Source organism: Chiloscyllium punctatum, chromosome 8 (genome assembly GCF_047496795.1).
Source record: "Chiloscyllium punctatum isolate Juve2018m chromosome 8, sChiPun1.3, whole genome shotgun sequence".
NCBI classification, from domain to species: domain Eukaryota; kingdom Metazoa; phylum Chordata; class Chondrichthyes; order Orectolobiformes; family Hemiscylliidae; genus Chiloscyllium; species Chiloscyllium punctatum.
The window spans coordinates 67,458,640-67,475,007 of record NC_092746.1 but is presented as its reverse complement, the minus strand read 5'-3'; the positions used below and the strand labels follow the sequence as shown (position 1 = coordinate 67,475,007).

At 41.3% G+C, this 16,368-nt stretch overlaps 1 protein-coding gene across 1 annotated transcript in view; it reads right to left on the bottom strand.

Annotated features, from left to right (window-relative positions):
• The window catches only part of plcl2 (phospholipase C like 2), a 278,448-nt gene that overhangs the window by 64,307 nt on the left and 197,773 nt on the right, over nucleotides 1-16,368 (bottom strand). Inside the window, exon 3 of the mRNA XM_072575710.1 lies at nucleotides 12,563-12,763. Within this exon, the coding sequence (XP_072431811.1) occupies nucleotides 12,563-12,763 (201 nt within the window). The remainder of the gene's footprint in view (nucleotides 1-12,562; nucleotides 12,764-16,368) is intronic.

Here is a 16,368-nt window from a genome sequence, read left to right as displayed (position 1 = left end):
TCAGTTCGTCTTTGGCACGTGCACTGTGAACAGCGTTCGTTGCTACGTCCATGCATTCTTACGCTATCCGAACAATGGGCAAAATTGATTCAGTTTGTGAACTTTTCGGTTTGCGAACCGGGTCCCGGAACAGATTAAGTTCATAAGTCGAGACGCTACTGTACCTCCCAACTTTTATATTCCAATCCCATTGAAATAAACGCCAACATTCCATTTGTCTTCCATATTATCCATTGAGGTTGGATGAAATTTTTTTGTGATTCATAGAAGATGACTCCCAAAGTCATTTTGGTTTGTAATTTTCTGCAGTCAATCTCCATTTAAATAATAGGAACTCGCTAAAGTAAGAAAAAAAGCCAGTATATTGAGCCAGGTTTCAGTCTGGAATCTGACTTGTCCAGAAACAACATCTGGGGTCACAATGGTTTGAACAATACATAGAACATAGCGCAGCGCAGTACAGGCCCTTCGGCCCTCGATATTGCGCTGCCCTGTCATACTAATCTGAAGCCCATCCCACCTACACTATTCCATGTACGTCCATATGCCTGTCCAATGACGACTTAAATGCACTTAAACTTGGCGAATCTACTACTGTTGCAGGCAAAGCATTCCATACCCTTACTACTCTCTGAGTAAAGAAACTACCTCTGACATTTGTCTTAAACCTATCTCCCCTCACTTTAAAGTTGTGTCCCCTCGTGTTTGCTGTTCCCATACTTGGAAAAAGGGTGGACAGGGAGAACCTATCTAACCCTCTGATTATCTTGTATGTCTCTATTAAGTCACCTCTCAACCTTCTTCTCTCTAATGAGAACAGCCTCAAGGCCCTCAGCCTTTCCTCGTAAGACATTCCTTCCATACCAGGCAACATCTGAGTAAATCTCCACTGCACCCTTTCCAAAGCTTCCACATCCTTCGTATAATGCAGTGACCAGAAGTGTACACAATACTCCAAGTGTGGCCGTACCAGAGCTTTGTACAGCTGCAGCATAACCTCCTGGTTCCGGAACTCAATCCCTCTATTAATAAAGGCCAAAACACTGTATGCCTTCTTAACAACCCTGTCAACCTGGGTGGCAACTTTCAGGGATCTGTGTACATGGACACCGAGATCTCTCTGCTCATCTGCACTCCCAAGAATCTTACCATTAGCCGATTGCTCCATCCAAAGTGTATCACCTCACACTTGTCCACATTAAACTCCATTTGCCACCTCTCAGCTCAGCTCTGCATCCTATCTATGTCTCTCTGCAACCTACTACATCCTTCGTCACTATCCACAACTCCACCGACCTTAGTGTCATCCGCAAATTTACTAACCCACCCTTCCAAACTCTCATCCAGGTCATTTATAAAAATGATGAACAGCAATGGGTCCAACACCGACCCTTGCGGTACGCCGCTAGTAACTGGACACCAAGATGAACATGTTCCATCAACTACAACCCTTTGTTTTCTTTCAGCAAGCCAATTACACATCCAAACTGCTATGTCTCCCACAATCCCATTCCTCCTCATTTTGTATAATAGCCTATTGTGGGGAACCTTATCGAACGCCTTGCTGAAATCCATATAAACCACATCAACTGATTTACTTTCATTTACCTGTTTGGTCACTTTGTCAAAAAAGTCAATAAGATTCATTAGGCACAACCTACCCTTCACAAAACCGTGCTGACTGTCCCTGATCAGATTATTCTTTTCTAGTTGGTTATAAATCCTATCTCTTATAACCTTTTCCAACACTTTACCAACAACTGAAGCAAGACTCACTGGTCTGTAATTACCAGGGTTGTCTCGACTACCCTTTTTGAACAAGGGAACCACATTTGCTATACTCCAGTCCTCAGGTACTATTCCTGTAGACAATGATGATTTGAAGATCAATGCCAAAGGCTCGGCAATCTCTTCCCTTGATTCCCAGAGGATCCTAGGATAGATCCCATCCGGCCCAGGGGACTTGTCTATTTTCACACTCTGCAGTATTTCTAATAGCTCTTCCTTGTGAACCTCAATCTCTTCTAGTCTAGATGCAAGTATCTCTGTATCTTACTCGCCAACATTTTCATTTTCTATAGTGAACACTGTCGAAAGATATTTATTTAGTGCTTCCCCTATCTCCTCTGACTCCAGACACAACTTCCCACTATTATCCTTGATTGGCCCTAATTTAACTCTCATCATTTTCTTATTCCTGACATACCTATGGAAAGCCTTTGGGTTAACCCTGATCCTATCCGCCAACAACTTCTCATGTCTCCTCCTAGCTCTTCTGAGCTCTCCTTTTAGGTCTTTCCTGACTTCTTTATAACCCTCAAGCACCCTGAGTCCTAACATAAGCCTTCTTCTTCTTCTTGACCAGGGATTCCACTTCCTTAGTGAACCACAGCTCACGCGTTCTATATCTTCCTCCCTGCCTGATAGGTACATAGTTATCGAGGACATACCGGACCTTTTCTTTGAATAAGCTCCACATTTTTTAATGTGCTCATTCCCTGCAGTTTCCTTCCCCATTCTCTGCTTCCTAAATCTTTCCTAATTGCATCGTAATTTCCCTTCTCCCAGCTGTAACTCTTGCTCGGTGGAGTACACCTATCCCTTTCCATCACTAAAGTAAACCTGACAGAATTGTGATCGCAGTCTCCAAAGTGCTCACCTACTTCCAAACCTAACACCTGGCCAGGCTCGTTACCCAGTACTAAATCTAATGTGGCTTCGCCCCTTGTAGGCCTGTCTACATACTGTGTCAGAAAGTCCTCCTGCACACACTGGACAAAAACTGACCCATCTATAGTACTCATACTGTAGTGATCCCAGTCAATATTTGGATAGTTGAAGTCCCCCATGACAACTACCCTGCCTCTCTCACTCCTATCGAGAATACATCAGTAGTCCTATTAATTCAAGAAGCGCAAGTAAGGAAGACTTATACATATGGAACAGAAGGGATGACAGAATGGAAAATAGATGAAATAGCACAAAAGATAAACAGCTTTCCACTTTTAGTCTATTAATCAAACATGGATACATGCCCTAAAGAAGACAGCAGATTTTAAGTAGCTGTTATGAAGGTTGGAGCGATTGTAACGAGATCATCCAGATGGACCTCATAACACGAGTTCCCTGATTGGACAAAGTTAACAGCCCCAATCAGGGAGCCCTGGCTGACATATATAAACAGAAGGTTAGAGATTCTGTTCACACTGAGGAAGCTGGACCAGTGTAAGTACCATGCATGTGTAAATAATAGGTAACTTGGCGATGAGATACTGCCCTCTGAGGAGTTATTTCAAAGGTTACACAATGCACATTTCATGCTGTCAGATTGAGTTATCTTTCAAAGAATTTGACTTAAGCAAATGAGAAAATAAACTATATTGTTTAATTGTGGTTAATCGTAAAACATTCTCTGTAAGAGAAAATAGCCCTATGACCCAGTTCAAAAATAAGATCATGTTTTTATGGTTGTTTTTATGGCTGAGGCTAATGTAAACTTAGGCCAACAGATGTGAACATGTTATGCTTTTGAATTATTTAGTTTTGTAACTTTATGTAACTGGTCTATGTACATTAGCTTGTATGATCATTTTAAATTTAATTTTGCTTAGGCATCAACAGTTGTGGAATCACACATTGCTCTTGTTATTGATAGGCTTTGGAGAATCATTTCATGCATTAGGATATTTGGGATAGTATTAATTCACTTGAAGGCGATACTACATATTCCTAGATAGACTGCTATAGACCAGGCCAGCCCCCTAGAAACATTTCAAGAAGACAGCCCAGACCCTCACTTTGCAAGTTGTTTTAAGCAGGTGTAAAATGGATATTTCAGGAGAAATTATGCTGGTCAAACCACTTTGTCTTATACAAAACAGACTTCATTTACAAGATTACTGAATAAAACACAAACAACAGAAAACAGAATAACACAAAACTTAACCTCTATTAAAATCCAACAGATCATCCCAACTTAATGATGCTGTTCCAAATACTTGCAACAATCCCCATAAACACCCCTTGCCACAAAAGGTAAAACCAAACACAGGTTCTTACAGGATAGAAGTCACAGAGAGAGTGAACCAGCCAGGACCTGCTTCTGTGGGTCCTGCACCCTTTTTCCACATTACTGTTAAAACCAAACCAAAGAAAGGCTAAGCTGGGAGAACTGGCCACTCTCATTGAAGGAAGGAGTGTTCTTTTTTTAAAAACGTGAAGGACTTCTGCCTGAGGCAGTATCTGTTAGCTATTATCAAATTAGCCCTAAAATCCTTCAACCCTAGACTTTTTGGAGTCTGTGTAGTTTACAATTTGTCCGAAAAAAAAAAGCCAAGGACAGCATAACCCTTGTTAAAGGTGAGCTTTGTCACAAGACACCTAATTGGCTACATTGATGCCACATTGCTGATTATTAAATGGCAGGTTGATACAAACAAGCTGATATAAAAGGAGTGATTTTACAAAATGCTTTGATGGTAGAAGAATGCATCAGGAAACAGTAGGAAGTGATGGCACTAAGTTCACCATTACTTTTAAGGAAACCAGTTAGGAATTGTCATACTGTGGAGATGCCGGTGTTGGACTGGGGTATACAAAGTTAAAAATCACACAATACCAAGTTATAGTCCAACAGGTTTAATTGGAAGCACTAGCTTTTGGAATGCTGCTCCTTCGTCAGGGCAACTACCTGATGAAGGAGCAGCAATCCGAAACCTAGTGCTTCCAATTAAACCTGTTGGACTGTTACCTGGTGTTGTGTGATTTTTAAGTTAGGAATTGGGTATAGACACATTTTAATCAGGCTGTTCAGAGATATAATTAATCACTGGAGTAGGTGAGACTCTCACTGTGTCACAAAAACCTTAGGAATTTGGCATATACTGCCAATCTGAGATTAATAATATGTTGTCCATGCAGTGATGAGCCAATTAGAGCTCAGAATGTCTCTGATCATTTACAGCGAGTAGTGGATAGTAAGGGTTAATAAGTAATGATTCTTGGCGGTTTGGATCATAAGATAGGAAAACAGGAGAACTTTACACAAAAGCAGAGAATAAGAGATATGTCCCCAGTCAGTCAATCAGAAATGCAAGATGGTGTCCCATAGTGGAGTGACTGAAAAACACTCTGCGATTAAGTATAATTTACTTTGTACTTGTTCTGACAAACTTAATAAATACAATGAAATTTGTGAAAACATATCTGTTCCTGGAATGTGCACAACAAATCAGGGCAAGTAACATTTAGATTGACTCTCCAAAGCTCTGTACTAGGTCTTTCAAATAAAGGTAAGATGTAGAGGTACTGCTGTTGGATTGAGATGGGCGAAGTTAAAAATCAAACAACCCAGGTTATAGTCCAACAAGTTTATTTGGAAGGAAATCATCTCCAAAATCATCCACCTTTTACTCATTACTTGCTACTTCATCAAAACAATCATATTGAATGCAATATCTATCAAGAGACAAACAGTATATTGAACACTTCCTTTATTCATACTGCTGCATAGCAGTAATTCAAAAAGCAATTTAAAACTGAAACCAGACATGGATTTCTTAAAGTGGCATAGCACAGGAAATCTGTGTGAGATAGAATAGTTGTTTGATGCAAAAATAGAAGATGCTTGAGAAACAACATCACTTGCAAGTTCTCCTCCAAGCCACTCACCATCTGACTTGGAAACATATTACCGTTCCTTCAGTGTCACTGTGTCAAAATCATGGGCATTGTGGGTCAATCTATAATGGGTGGACTGCAAAAGTTCAAGAAAGCAGCTCATCACCACCTTCGAAAGGCCATCCAGCAACGCCTACATCCCAACAGTGAATTTAAAAAACAGTTAGCAGTTCAGGCAGCACCTGCGGAGAGAATTCAGAGTTAACGTTTCAAGTCCAGTGACCCATCTTCAGAACTGATATTAGCGAAGAAAATATGTTTTTTATGCTAATGACAGGGGTGGAGGGGTGGTGGTGGCAAGGAAGGAGTGATGAGATTGTAAGAAATGCAATTTGCTTCTTAATGTCAGTTTCAAAATTCCCAATTAGCAGGCACCATCTGCCACCTCCTCACATTGGACATGTAACCCCTCTAAACGTCTATCCTTCCATCAGGATGGTCTCAGGGCTCCCCTCTTCTCCTCAGAAAGAAGGCCTGAACCATTCCTATCCACCACTACCATCCTCTGCCTGGTTGAGCTTGTCCTCACTTTGAATAACTTCTCCTTTAAATCCTCTCACTTTCTTCAGGTCAAAGGTGTGGCCATGGGTACTCACAAGGGCCTCAGTTATGCCTGTCTCTTTATGGGGTATGAGGAAGATTCTTTGATGAAATCCTACTTGGATCCTTCCCCAGAACTCTTTTACATCATCAGTACTGCTTCCCTCTCCTGTTTGGAATTGTAAAAGTTATATCAATTTTGCTTCCAATTTCCACCTGGCTCTCACCTTCACCTAGTCCATCTCTGACTCCTCCCTTCCCTTCCTTGACATCTCTGTTCCCATTTCTGGAGATAGGCTGGCCACCAATATTTACTATAGACCTAAAGACTCCCATAGTTACCTGGAGTAGAAAGCACACAACCCGTAAAGACTCTACTCGATTACCCAGTTTCTCTTGCTCCGTTACACCGGTTCTGATGATGCCACCTTCCACAGGAGAATTCAGAAATGGCAACCTTTATCCTCAACCAAGGATTCTTCACCAGTGTTTGATAGGGTTCTTAGCTGTGTCCGACCCAATTCCCACACTTCTGCCCTCACCACTTCTCTTTCCTCCCACCAACACTGATAGGGTCCCACGGTTTTCACTTTCCACCCACAAGCCTCCGCATCCAAAAGATCGTAAGACATCATTTCCTCCACCTCCAACTGGATACCACCACCAGACATCTAATTCCCTTCCCTCCCTTGTCAGCCTTCCACAGGGACCATTCTCTCCAAGACACCCTGGTCACTCCTTCTCCACTCCCAACACCTCTCTACAGCCTCAGGACACCTTCCCATTCAATCACAGAAGGTGTAACACTTATCCATTTACCTCCTCTCTCTTCACATACCAGTGTTCAGGCCATACATACCAAGTGAAGCAGTGATCTGCCTGCACTTTACATAATCTAGTCTATTGTATTCACTGCTCACAAAATGGTCTCTCTTACATTTTTGAGGTGAAGTGCAGACTGGGAGACTGTTTTATGGAAGACCTTCATTCTGTCTGAAAAAACCACCCCATGTCTCCAGTTGCCTGACTCTTAACACACCACCATAATTCCTGGTCAACATTTCTGACTTGGGCCTGCTGCAGTGCAAGCTTGAAGAGCAGCATTTCAGCTTCCAAGAGAGGCCTGCAGACTTCGGGGCTCAATGTAGAATTCAATAATTTAGAAACTGAACACCTAATTCCATGGCTTTTGTCCACCCACACACCCCAGGCCCTGTCATGAGATGGGCTGCACTCAGAACAGCCAACCCATTTTCACCCTCTAATGGTCCCAGTTATCAGGTTTTCTTCTTCCCTGGCTTAATATCAATCACACTGTTGCCTGCCTAATTTTCTCTCTCTGGGCTCCAACCTCTCCTGTCTGCTCACTCCTTTCCCAAACATCCCCCCACCCCCCCCCCCCCACAACAACAAACACTCCCTGTCACCTGCATATATAGCATACACTATCAGTTCTGAAGAAGGGTCACCGGACTCAAAATGTCATTTCTTTTCTCTCTCCACAGATGCTGCCAGACCTGCTGAGCTTCTTCAGCAATTTTTGTTCTTGTTTCAAATGTTTATTCACAGTTCTTGATTTTAGCTTAGTTGCTTGATGTTTCTAATTATACTGCAGGATGAGTAGACAAATATTGATGGAGGCTAAAGTTGTTCATGAGAAAACGTACAAACTTAGTGCAGTGACCATGAAAACAATTATAATTATTCACAAGTCTCATTAACATATGCAAATAGGGGTACTGTTTCCTGATGAAGGGCTTTTGCCCGAAACGTTGATTTCGCTGCTCGTTGGATGCTGCCTGAACTGCTGTGCTCTTCCAGCACCACTAATCCAGTACTTGGAACTCAGTTTAATTTAAATCGAACACTGATATCTCTGCCCATCACCCAACCTGCAGTAAGATGTAGTCTGCAAATAGTGTCTCAAAGTCAGTGTGATATAGTATTTAATGGAGCACTCAACTGCAGTTAAGTGCATAGAAACTTTGGCTGAAATTTACCACGCACTAAGTATGGGGGTGGAAATCTTCAGATGACAGGCTCCACACACCCACAATAAGAAAGCTCACTAGATCATGTTCAAATAGACCACTTAAAATCTTTCCATTAAATCACAAGCCTTTGAATGTGAAATCCTGTACGACAATACTGAAATCAAAGAACAGCAACTTCTGGATCCTGGAGATCACAGCTGGATGCCCAGATTTCAGTCGTCTACATGGCAAGAAAACAAGTGCTTTTTGGTTGGGCCTCATGTGGTGGCAAACATGGGAAAGGGTCAGAAAGTCAGAGGGAAGTGTGCAGGTGGGTGCAGCGACTACCCCCTAGCCACGCATTTCTTTTCCCACATTACCCTAGATTGAGGCTAATCAAAGCCAACTCTAATCCAATGGGCACATCACCCTGGAAACCAGTCACATTTTCATATTTGGGCCAGGTTTATTCGGGTATGCAATTGTTATTTTTTTTCATTTATTTCTGGGATGTTGCCTAGGCCACCAGTTATTGCCTGTACTCAATTGTTCTGGAGAATGTGATGGGGAGTTGCTTTCTTAAACCACTGCAATTGTTGGGGTGAAGGACACCTATGGTGTTATCACGATGGTCGTTCCAGGATTTTGACAAGTGACAATAATGAAATGGCAAAATAGTTCCAAGACAGGATGGTTATAGTTTGGAGGGCAACAGGTGTTCATATTCATTTGTTACCCTTTTCTTTTAGATAATAGAATTTGCTGTTTGGATGGTGCTTTTGAATGCGCCTTGATCGATTATTGCTGTACATTTTGTAAACAGGACATACTACTGCCACTGTATTGGGGAAGAACAGAGTGAACACATTCTAGATGGTGGACAGGCTGCCAATCATGCAGGCAGCATTCTGCTGAATGCTGTTTAAATTCTTGAGTGTTGTTGAAGTTGAACTCATCAAGGTAAGATGAGAGGATTCAATTACAGAGGAACCTCGATTATCCAGTATTCGATTATCCAAATATCAGATTATCTGGCAAGATCACAAGGTCCTGATGCTTGGTTAAACTATGTTATCCGGCATTCAATTAACTAAACAAAATGCTCCCTGCCTGTGTTCTTCCGATAATCAAGGTTCCTCTGCATATTCCTGACTTAGGCTTTGTAGATGGTGGACAGTGTGGAGATAGGTGGTTAGCTTTGACCTGCTCTTATAGCCACAGTATAAGAGCACAGTTATATGGCACAGTTTAGTTTCTGGTCACTGGTAACTCAAGGATGATGACGGTAAGAAATTTAGCATTGATAATACTTTCGAATTTTAAAGGGCTGTGGTTAGATTTTCTCTTGTTGGAGATGGTCATTGCTTGGCACTTCTATGGCTGTTTTACTTGCCACTTAACAATTGCTGCTTATGGACATGGACTACTTCTGTATCTGAGGAATCGTGAATGATGCTAACATTGCGCAAGCATTGGTGAACATCCCGATTTCTGACCTTATGATGGAAAGGAGGAATTGAAGCAGCTGAAGATTGTTGGACCCAAGGCACTACCTTGAGTGGAGATGTCCTGGAGCTGAGATGAATGCCTTTCAACAACTGTGACAATCTTCCTTTGTTCTAAATTTAGCTTAAACCTGCAGAAAATTCTCCCTCAATTCCCAACGACTCCAATTCTGCTAGGGCTCCTTGATAACACAATTGGTCAAATGTGGCCTTAATATCATCTCTGGTTCAGCTCGTTTGTCCATGGTTTTCATGATGTCAGGAGCTGAGTGGCCTGAACATCAGTGAGCAGGTTATTCTTTTGCAACTTCTGCTTGATAGCATTCCTTCAATTTTCTGATGACGAGAATAGATTGACGGTAGTAAATTGGCTGCATTGGATTTATTCTGCTTTTTGCATACAGGATACATCTGGGCAATTTTCCACACTGTCAGGAAGACGCCAATGTTGTAGCTGTACTGAACAGTTTAGCTAGTGATGCAGCAAAATCTGAAGCATAAGCCTTCAGTATGGCTGCCAAAATGTTGTCAGAGCCTGTAGACTTTGTAATATCCTGTGCCTTTAGCTATTTCTTGATATCATATGGACGGAATCACATTGGTTGATAATTGCAGGATGAGACAGAAAAGATGGATGCAAATAGTTCACCCTTGTCCTTTGCACTAATGTGCTGATCACTGAGGATAAATATGAGAATATTTGTGGATCCTTTTCCTCCTGTTAGCTCATTAGTTGTCCACCACCATTCATGACTGGATGTGGCAGGACTGCAGACCTTAAAGCTCATCTACTGGCTCCAGGTTTGTCTGTTGCATGCTACTTTCACTGGTTGTCATTGTTATGAAGGTGTAGGTGTGTACTGCACCTTTAAGAGAGAGAGGAAGCTGGCAAGGACTAAAAGCACAGAGTGTGCTGAATAATTTGAAAATACAACATTTAGTCGGCATAAATAGCTGGTGATGTGTTTCCATGGTACAAAACCAAATTCAAATTCGGCCAGTTTAAATTATGCCTCAGAGACCAAAATCCAATCAAATTTTAATTTTACTGCTTGGGATGACAACAAACCAATGAAATGATCCAATGTTTTGGTGTATAAAATGAGACATTTTGAACAGTTAGAGGGAAAACTGTAAAGAGCACCAACAAAATCAGACTGCTAGCCGAACAGTTCTCTGAAATGTACCTGTCCATATGAAAAGTTTTGCAGCAGAAGACTGAAGAAAATACAACGCAGGAAAATACAGAGGAAAATCTACAAAGGAGAATCGACAAAACTCGCTGGTTTTGAAACATGATTATTTTTCTTAAATCTTAATCAGGATTTTTTTTCTAAAAATCAGACTAGTATAGTAGAGTGGGAGGTAGAAGATAAAGGAGATTAAGAGAAAGGAGTTGAAAATAGTTGTGGTTTTAATGTTCTCTGTTGGACTTAAAGAATAAAATTGTTAACTTTTACTCCAAATAGTGAAATCTGGAATAGTTCTTTGCCTCTCGAAATTTAACAGAGTACAGCACTAGGGTAGCTTGTGTGTGTGTCAGGTTTAAATGAGCAGAGGGATTTACCCCATAACAGTCATGCAACTAGTCCTGTGTTGTAGCATCACCAAGTTGACACCACGGTTTCACGTATGCTTGTTATTGCTCTTGGCATGCCATCTTGCTTTCTTCTTTGAAACAGCACTGATCTCCTGATTTGATGGTTATGGAAGGGCGAGGGATATACTGCGCCATGAGATTACACATTGTAGTTGAATAAAATTCTGCTGCTGATGTACAGCATCTCATGGATGGTCTCATGGAATTGCTAGATTTGTTCAAAGTCTATCCCACCAGCACAATGGTAATTTCACAAAATACAATGGATGGTATCCTCAATCAGAAGATGGATCTACAAAGACTACGTAGTGGTCATTCCTCCCAACATTATCACTAGCATCAGTGACAAAGTGATTTTTTTCTCTCCTGTTGGTTGCTTCACCATCTGCTGAAAATGCAATTGAGCAGCTATGCCTTTAAGAATGCGATAGGTGATGTCCACTCGAGGATAGACAGTGAAATCCCCCAATTATTCTATACATTCTGTGCCCTAGCTATCCTCAGTGTTTACAAAGCAGAGTTCAACATGAGAGAATACTAATTCAGCAGCTAATGGATGGCGATAGTGGTAATGAACAGTACATTTCTTCATCCATGTTTGATTTAATGCCATGAGATTTTGTGGAGTCAATATTGAGGAATCCTAGAGTAACTCCTTCCTGACATACCATTGTCCTATCATCTCTGGTGAGTCTGCCCTGCCAGTGGAACAGAACATAGCCTGGGAATCTGATGGTCACGTCCAGGACATTGCAAGGTATAATTCTGTAAATACAGCCACTTCATGCTGTGGGATAGCTCTCCAATTTTGGTGCATGCCCCCAGATGTTAGGAGGACTGTGCACAGTTGACAGGACTGGGTTTGCTAATGTCATTTCTGATGCTGAGATCAATGTATATGGTCTGTCTGACTGTTTCCTTTTCTTTTGGCTTTATGGAGGTTTTGATACAACCAGAGTTGCTTGCTGCCCATTCCAGGGGCAATTAAAGGTCAAGCACGTCGCTTCATTAACTCACAACAATAAAGTATTTATTTTTGACACCTGCAGTGAATAGATATGTTTTACAGTAAGTGTGAAAATAATTATCAAATGTTATATATAATTCAACAGTGCTGCACAGATAGCAGGAAATAATGTGATTACATTACATAAAGTCAATGCTGCACCCTAAACGTATGTGGAGGTTTTGTGCCCGAATGCCTAAGACACGCAACATCGCCTGCTTTAATGTAGAAGTGGGTGTAGGTTTGGTTGGCTACTTACAACATCATATGCAGTAACGACTTTCTTCAGGACTTCTGGAATTACTCCTTGTGGCTCCATTGTAGGGTAATCATCTTTTAGGTTCAATACGACAATAGGTATATTATCATTGTTCAGAAATGTCGACAATGCCATAAAGCACTGTATTAGATTAGAAACTGGGGACAGGCCACATATTTCTTTGAAAGAAACTATTGCATTCTGAAAAAGGAAAATAAAGTAAAATCAACAATTTGAAATTGTAAATAACTTTTAAAATATCATTTTACATCCAAATCATACAGCAAAGAATATACAGCCAGATGTCAATTGGAATAATAATTTCATAAAATTCTAAAAATCTGATCAGGACAATTCCCATGTACTGTATTTCTGGAGCCCAGGTTGCCATAAACCAAAACAGTCAAACATATCTTCCTCTAGTTGCAGACAATTCAGTACAGAATAATCATAACATTACTATTATACAGTTAGACCTTGAAGGAAATTGATTGCCATTATTTAATTAATTATTATTATTTATTAATTAAGAGGGGGAGATGATCATGTAATAGCAACACTACTGGATTCAAAAGCCCACAGTCATTCATGCATTCAAATCTTTAATCTTCAATATAGTAGCTAAGTGGTAAGGTTACAAGATGTGAAATCCAGAGAATTGGGAAATGATGAAAACGGAGTCCAAATCCCATTTGGTAGCTGTGAAACTTAAAATGCATATGATACTAAACCTGGAACCATTATAAAAGTGAGAGAAGGTTAGTGTAGAACTTCAGAAAGATGTCGACAAATAGGCGGAATGGTGGCAGATTAAGTTTTTTAAGAATTCTGTAACAGGATGAGGGTGTCGCTGGCTAGGCAGCATTTATTGCCCATCCCTAATTGTCCAGAGGGCAGTTGTGAGTCAACCACTTTGCTGTGGGTCTGGAGTCACATGTAGGCCAGACCAGGTAAGGATGGCAGACTTCCTTCCCCAAAGGACATTCCTGAACCAAATGAGGTTTTTTTTTCTGCCAACTGGCAATGGATTTATAGTAGTCATTAGATTCTTAATTCCAGATATCTATTGAATTCAAATTCCACTATCTGCCATTATGTGATTCGAACCCAGATCCGTGGAACATTACCGGTGTCTCTGGATTAACAGTCCAGTGATAATACCACTCTGCCGTTGCCTTTATTAAGTTCAATAGTAAGTGTGGGTGATACAGTTTTGTAGAAAGTACACAGAAAAACAATATAAAATGAAGGATAAACTTGTAAATCGGGTGCAGGAGCACAGGAATCTAGATATACAGGTGTTTAAGTCATCAAAGGTGGCTGGTCAGGATGAGAGCTGAGTCAATAAAGCCTACATTACCCTGGGCTTCATTAAAAGAGGTATGCAGTACAAAGGCATTATAAACCGATTATGATGAACCTGCTTAAGACACTATTTCAGACTCAGTTGGACACCGTGCGTTCAGAAGGATCTGACAATCGGAAAAAGTGCAGAAGAGGTTGATGAGAATAGTTCCGGGGATGAGGAATTTCAGTTCTGAAGATAGAATGGAGAAGGTGAGGATGTTTTCCTTGAAGAGAAAGCTAAGAGGAGATCTGAAGCAACCAGACAATGAAACTTATTCTTGAGTTTTGCCAAAGCAAGCTAAATTTTGTTCAAGTTTTTATCTTGTACTCACATCATGTCAATTAACATGAAATACCAAAGTAAAACAACATTTAGATTGTATGAAGAGTGATTACTGATTGATTGGTAAGTGTACATAGATTGATAGAAGTGTTGCCATGGCAAATATACCAGAAATGTATTCATTCTCATGATGTGGGCATTGCTGGCTACACCAACATTTATTGCCCATCCCTAATTTCCTTTGAAATGGCATTGGTAGGTTGCAACCTTCTTAAATATTGCAGTCCCCAAAGCATTAGTACATCCACAATGCTTTACGGGAGGGAGTTCTAGGTTTTGACCCAGTGATAGTGAAGGAATGGTGATCTATTCCAAGCCAGAATGGTGTATTGCTTGAAGGAGAACTTGCATGTGATGATGTTCCCAGGCATTTGTTGCCTTTGTCTTTTAAGATGGCTGAGGTCACAGGTTTGGAAGGTGCTATCAAAGGAACCTTAGTGAGTTGCTGAAGTGCATCTTGTAGATGATACATAGTGCTATGTCTGTGTTGGTTGTGAATGGAGTGAATGTTGAAAAAATGTTAAAAATCAATAACAAAATACAACAAACACTGGCCTCAGATCAGGTTGAAATTTTCATACAAACATCACTTTTTCCCAGCTGGCTTGATAATTAGATGGCCTATTATATGTTCCAGCATATCTCCACCACTTCCCGCACCTTCGCCCTTGAACCCCACCTTCCACCTCCACCAATCTCCGGATACAGCACATCATTCTCCGCCATTTCTGCCACCTATATTCAGACCCTACCACCAGAGATATATTTCCCTCCCCAACCCTATCAGCATTCCGCAGGGACCATTGCCTCCGCAATTCCCTTGTTTGGTCCACACCCCCCACCAACCTACTCTCCACTTCTGGCACTTTACCTTGCTGTCGCAAGAGGTGTAATACCTGCGCCCACACCTCCCCCCTCACCTCCACCGAAGGCCCCAAACGATCCTTCCAATCTAACAGAGATTTTCCTGCACATCCAAACACCTCATCTCCTATTTGCTCTCGATGTGATCTCCTCTACATCGGGGAGACAGGACACCAATTCATGGAATGTATCAGGGAACATCTCTGGGGGACACGCACCAAATAACCCCACTGCCCTGTGGCCGACCACTTCAACTCCCCCTCCCACTCCACCAAGGAGGTGGAAGTCCTGGGCCTCCTCCATCATCAAATCTAAGCCATCTGACGGCTGGAGGAAGACGGTTCATTTTCCGCTTTGAAACACTCCAACCACATGGCATCAATGTCGACCTCACCTGCTACCTTATCTCCTCTCCCCCATCTCATTTTAGACCCAACCCTCCAACTCGGCACTGTCCTCTTGCTGTGTCCTACCTATGCATTTTCCTTCCCACCTATCTGCTCTACCCTCCCCTCCGACCTATCACCATCACCCCCAACCTGCATCTACCTATCGCCTTCCCAGCTACCTTCCCTTGCCCCACCCCTATGGCCCCCTTCCCCCTCCACATTCCTGATGAAGGGCTTTTGCCCAAAATGTTGATTCTCCTGCCTGACCTGCTGTGCTTTTCCAGCACCATACTTTCAGACCTTTAGCATCTGCAGTTCTCGCTATTACACACTCTCAGCAAGAGTTAGAAGAGGGATCAGCCTGCAGGAAAATTTGTTCTACATTCCCAATAAAACGTATAGTTGGGCATATGAAAATACTATATTTAAGGTTGAAAGAGAAAAGGTGACTAAAACTAATCTTTTAAAATACTGCTACTTTATACTATAAATATTTAAAATCTGAATATATTAAATAAAATAACAGAAAAAAACTTCTATTTCTGTTCTATTATATAGTAACTCTAGCAGTTTAACATTTGCTCAGAATGTTGCACAGAAAATTAGCCAATGCTTCAGTGTAGCCGGAAGTCTGTTCAATATGCATGTACCTTGAACGTACAGAATAAAGGCAAATTAAATGCCCTCTAGAATTAACCTACAATTGCAAAATTAATTATTACAACACAATCTCAAATTCAGCCAGTCCCACTGGCATCTGCAATGTGCAGAAGTTCCCTAGCAGCAGTAAAACAGTCTTTGGAACAACACTATGTGTTCCTACTTTATGGAAAAATCAATAACTTGATAGAGAAATTATTGCC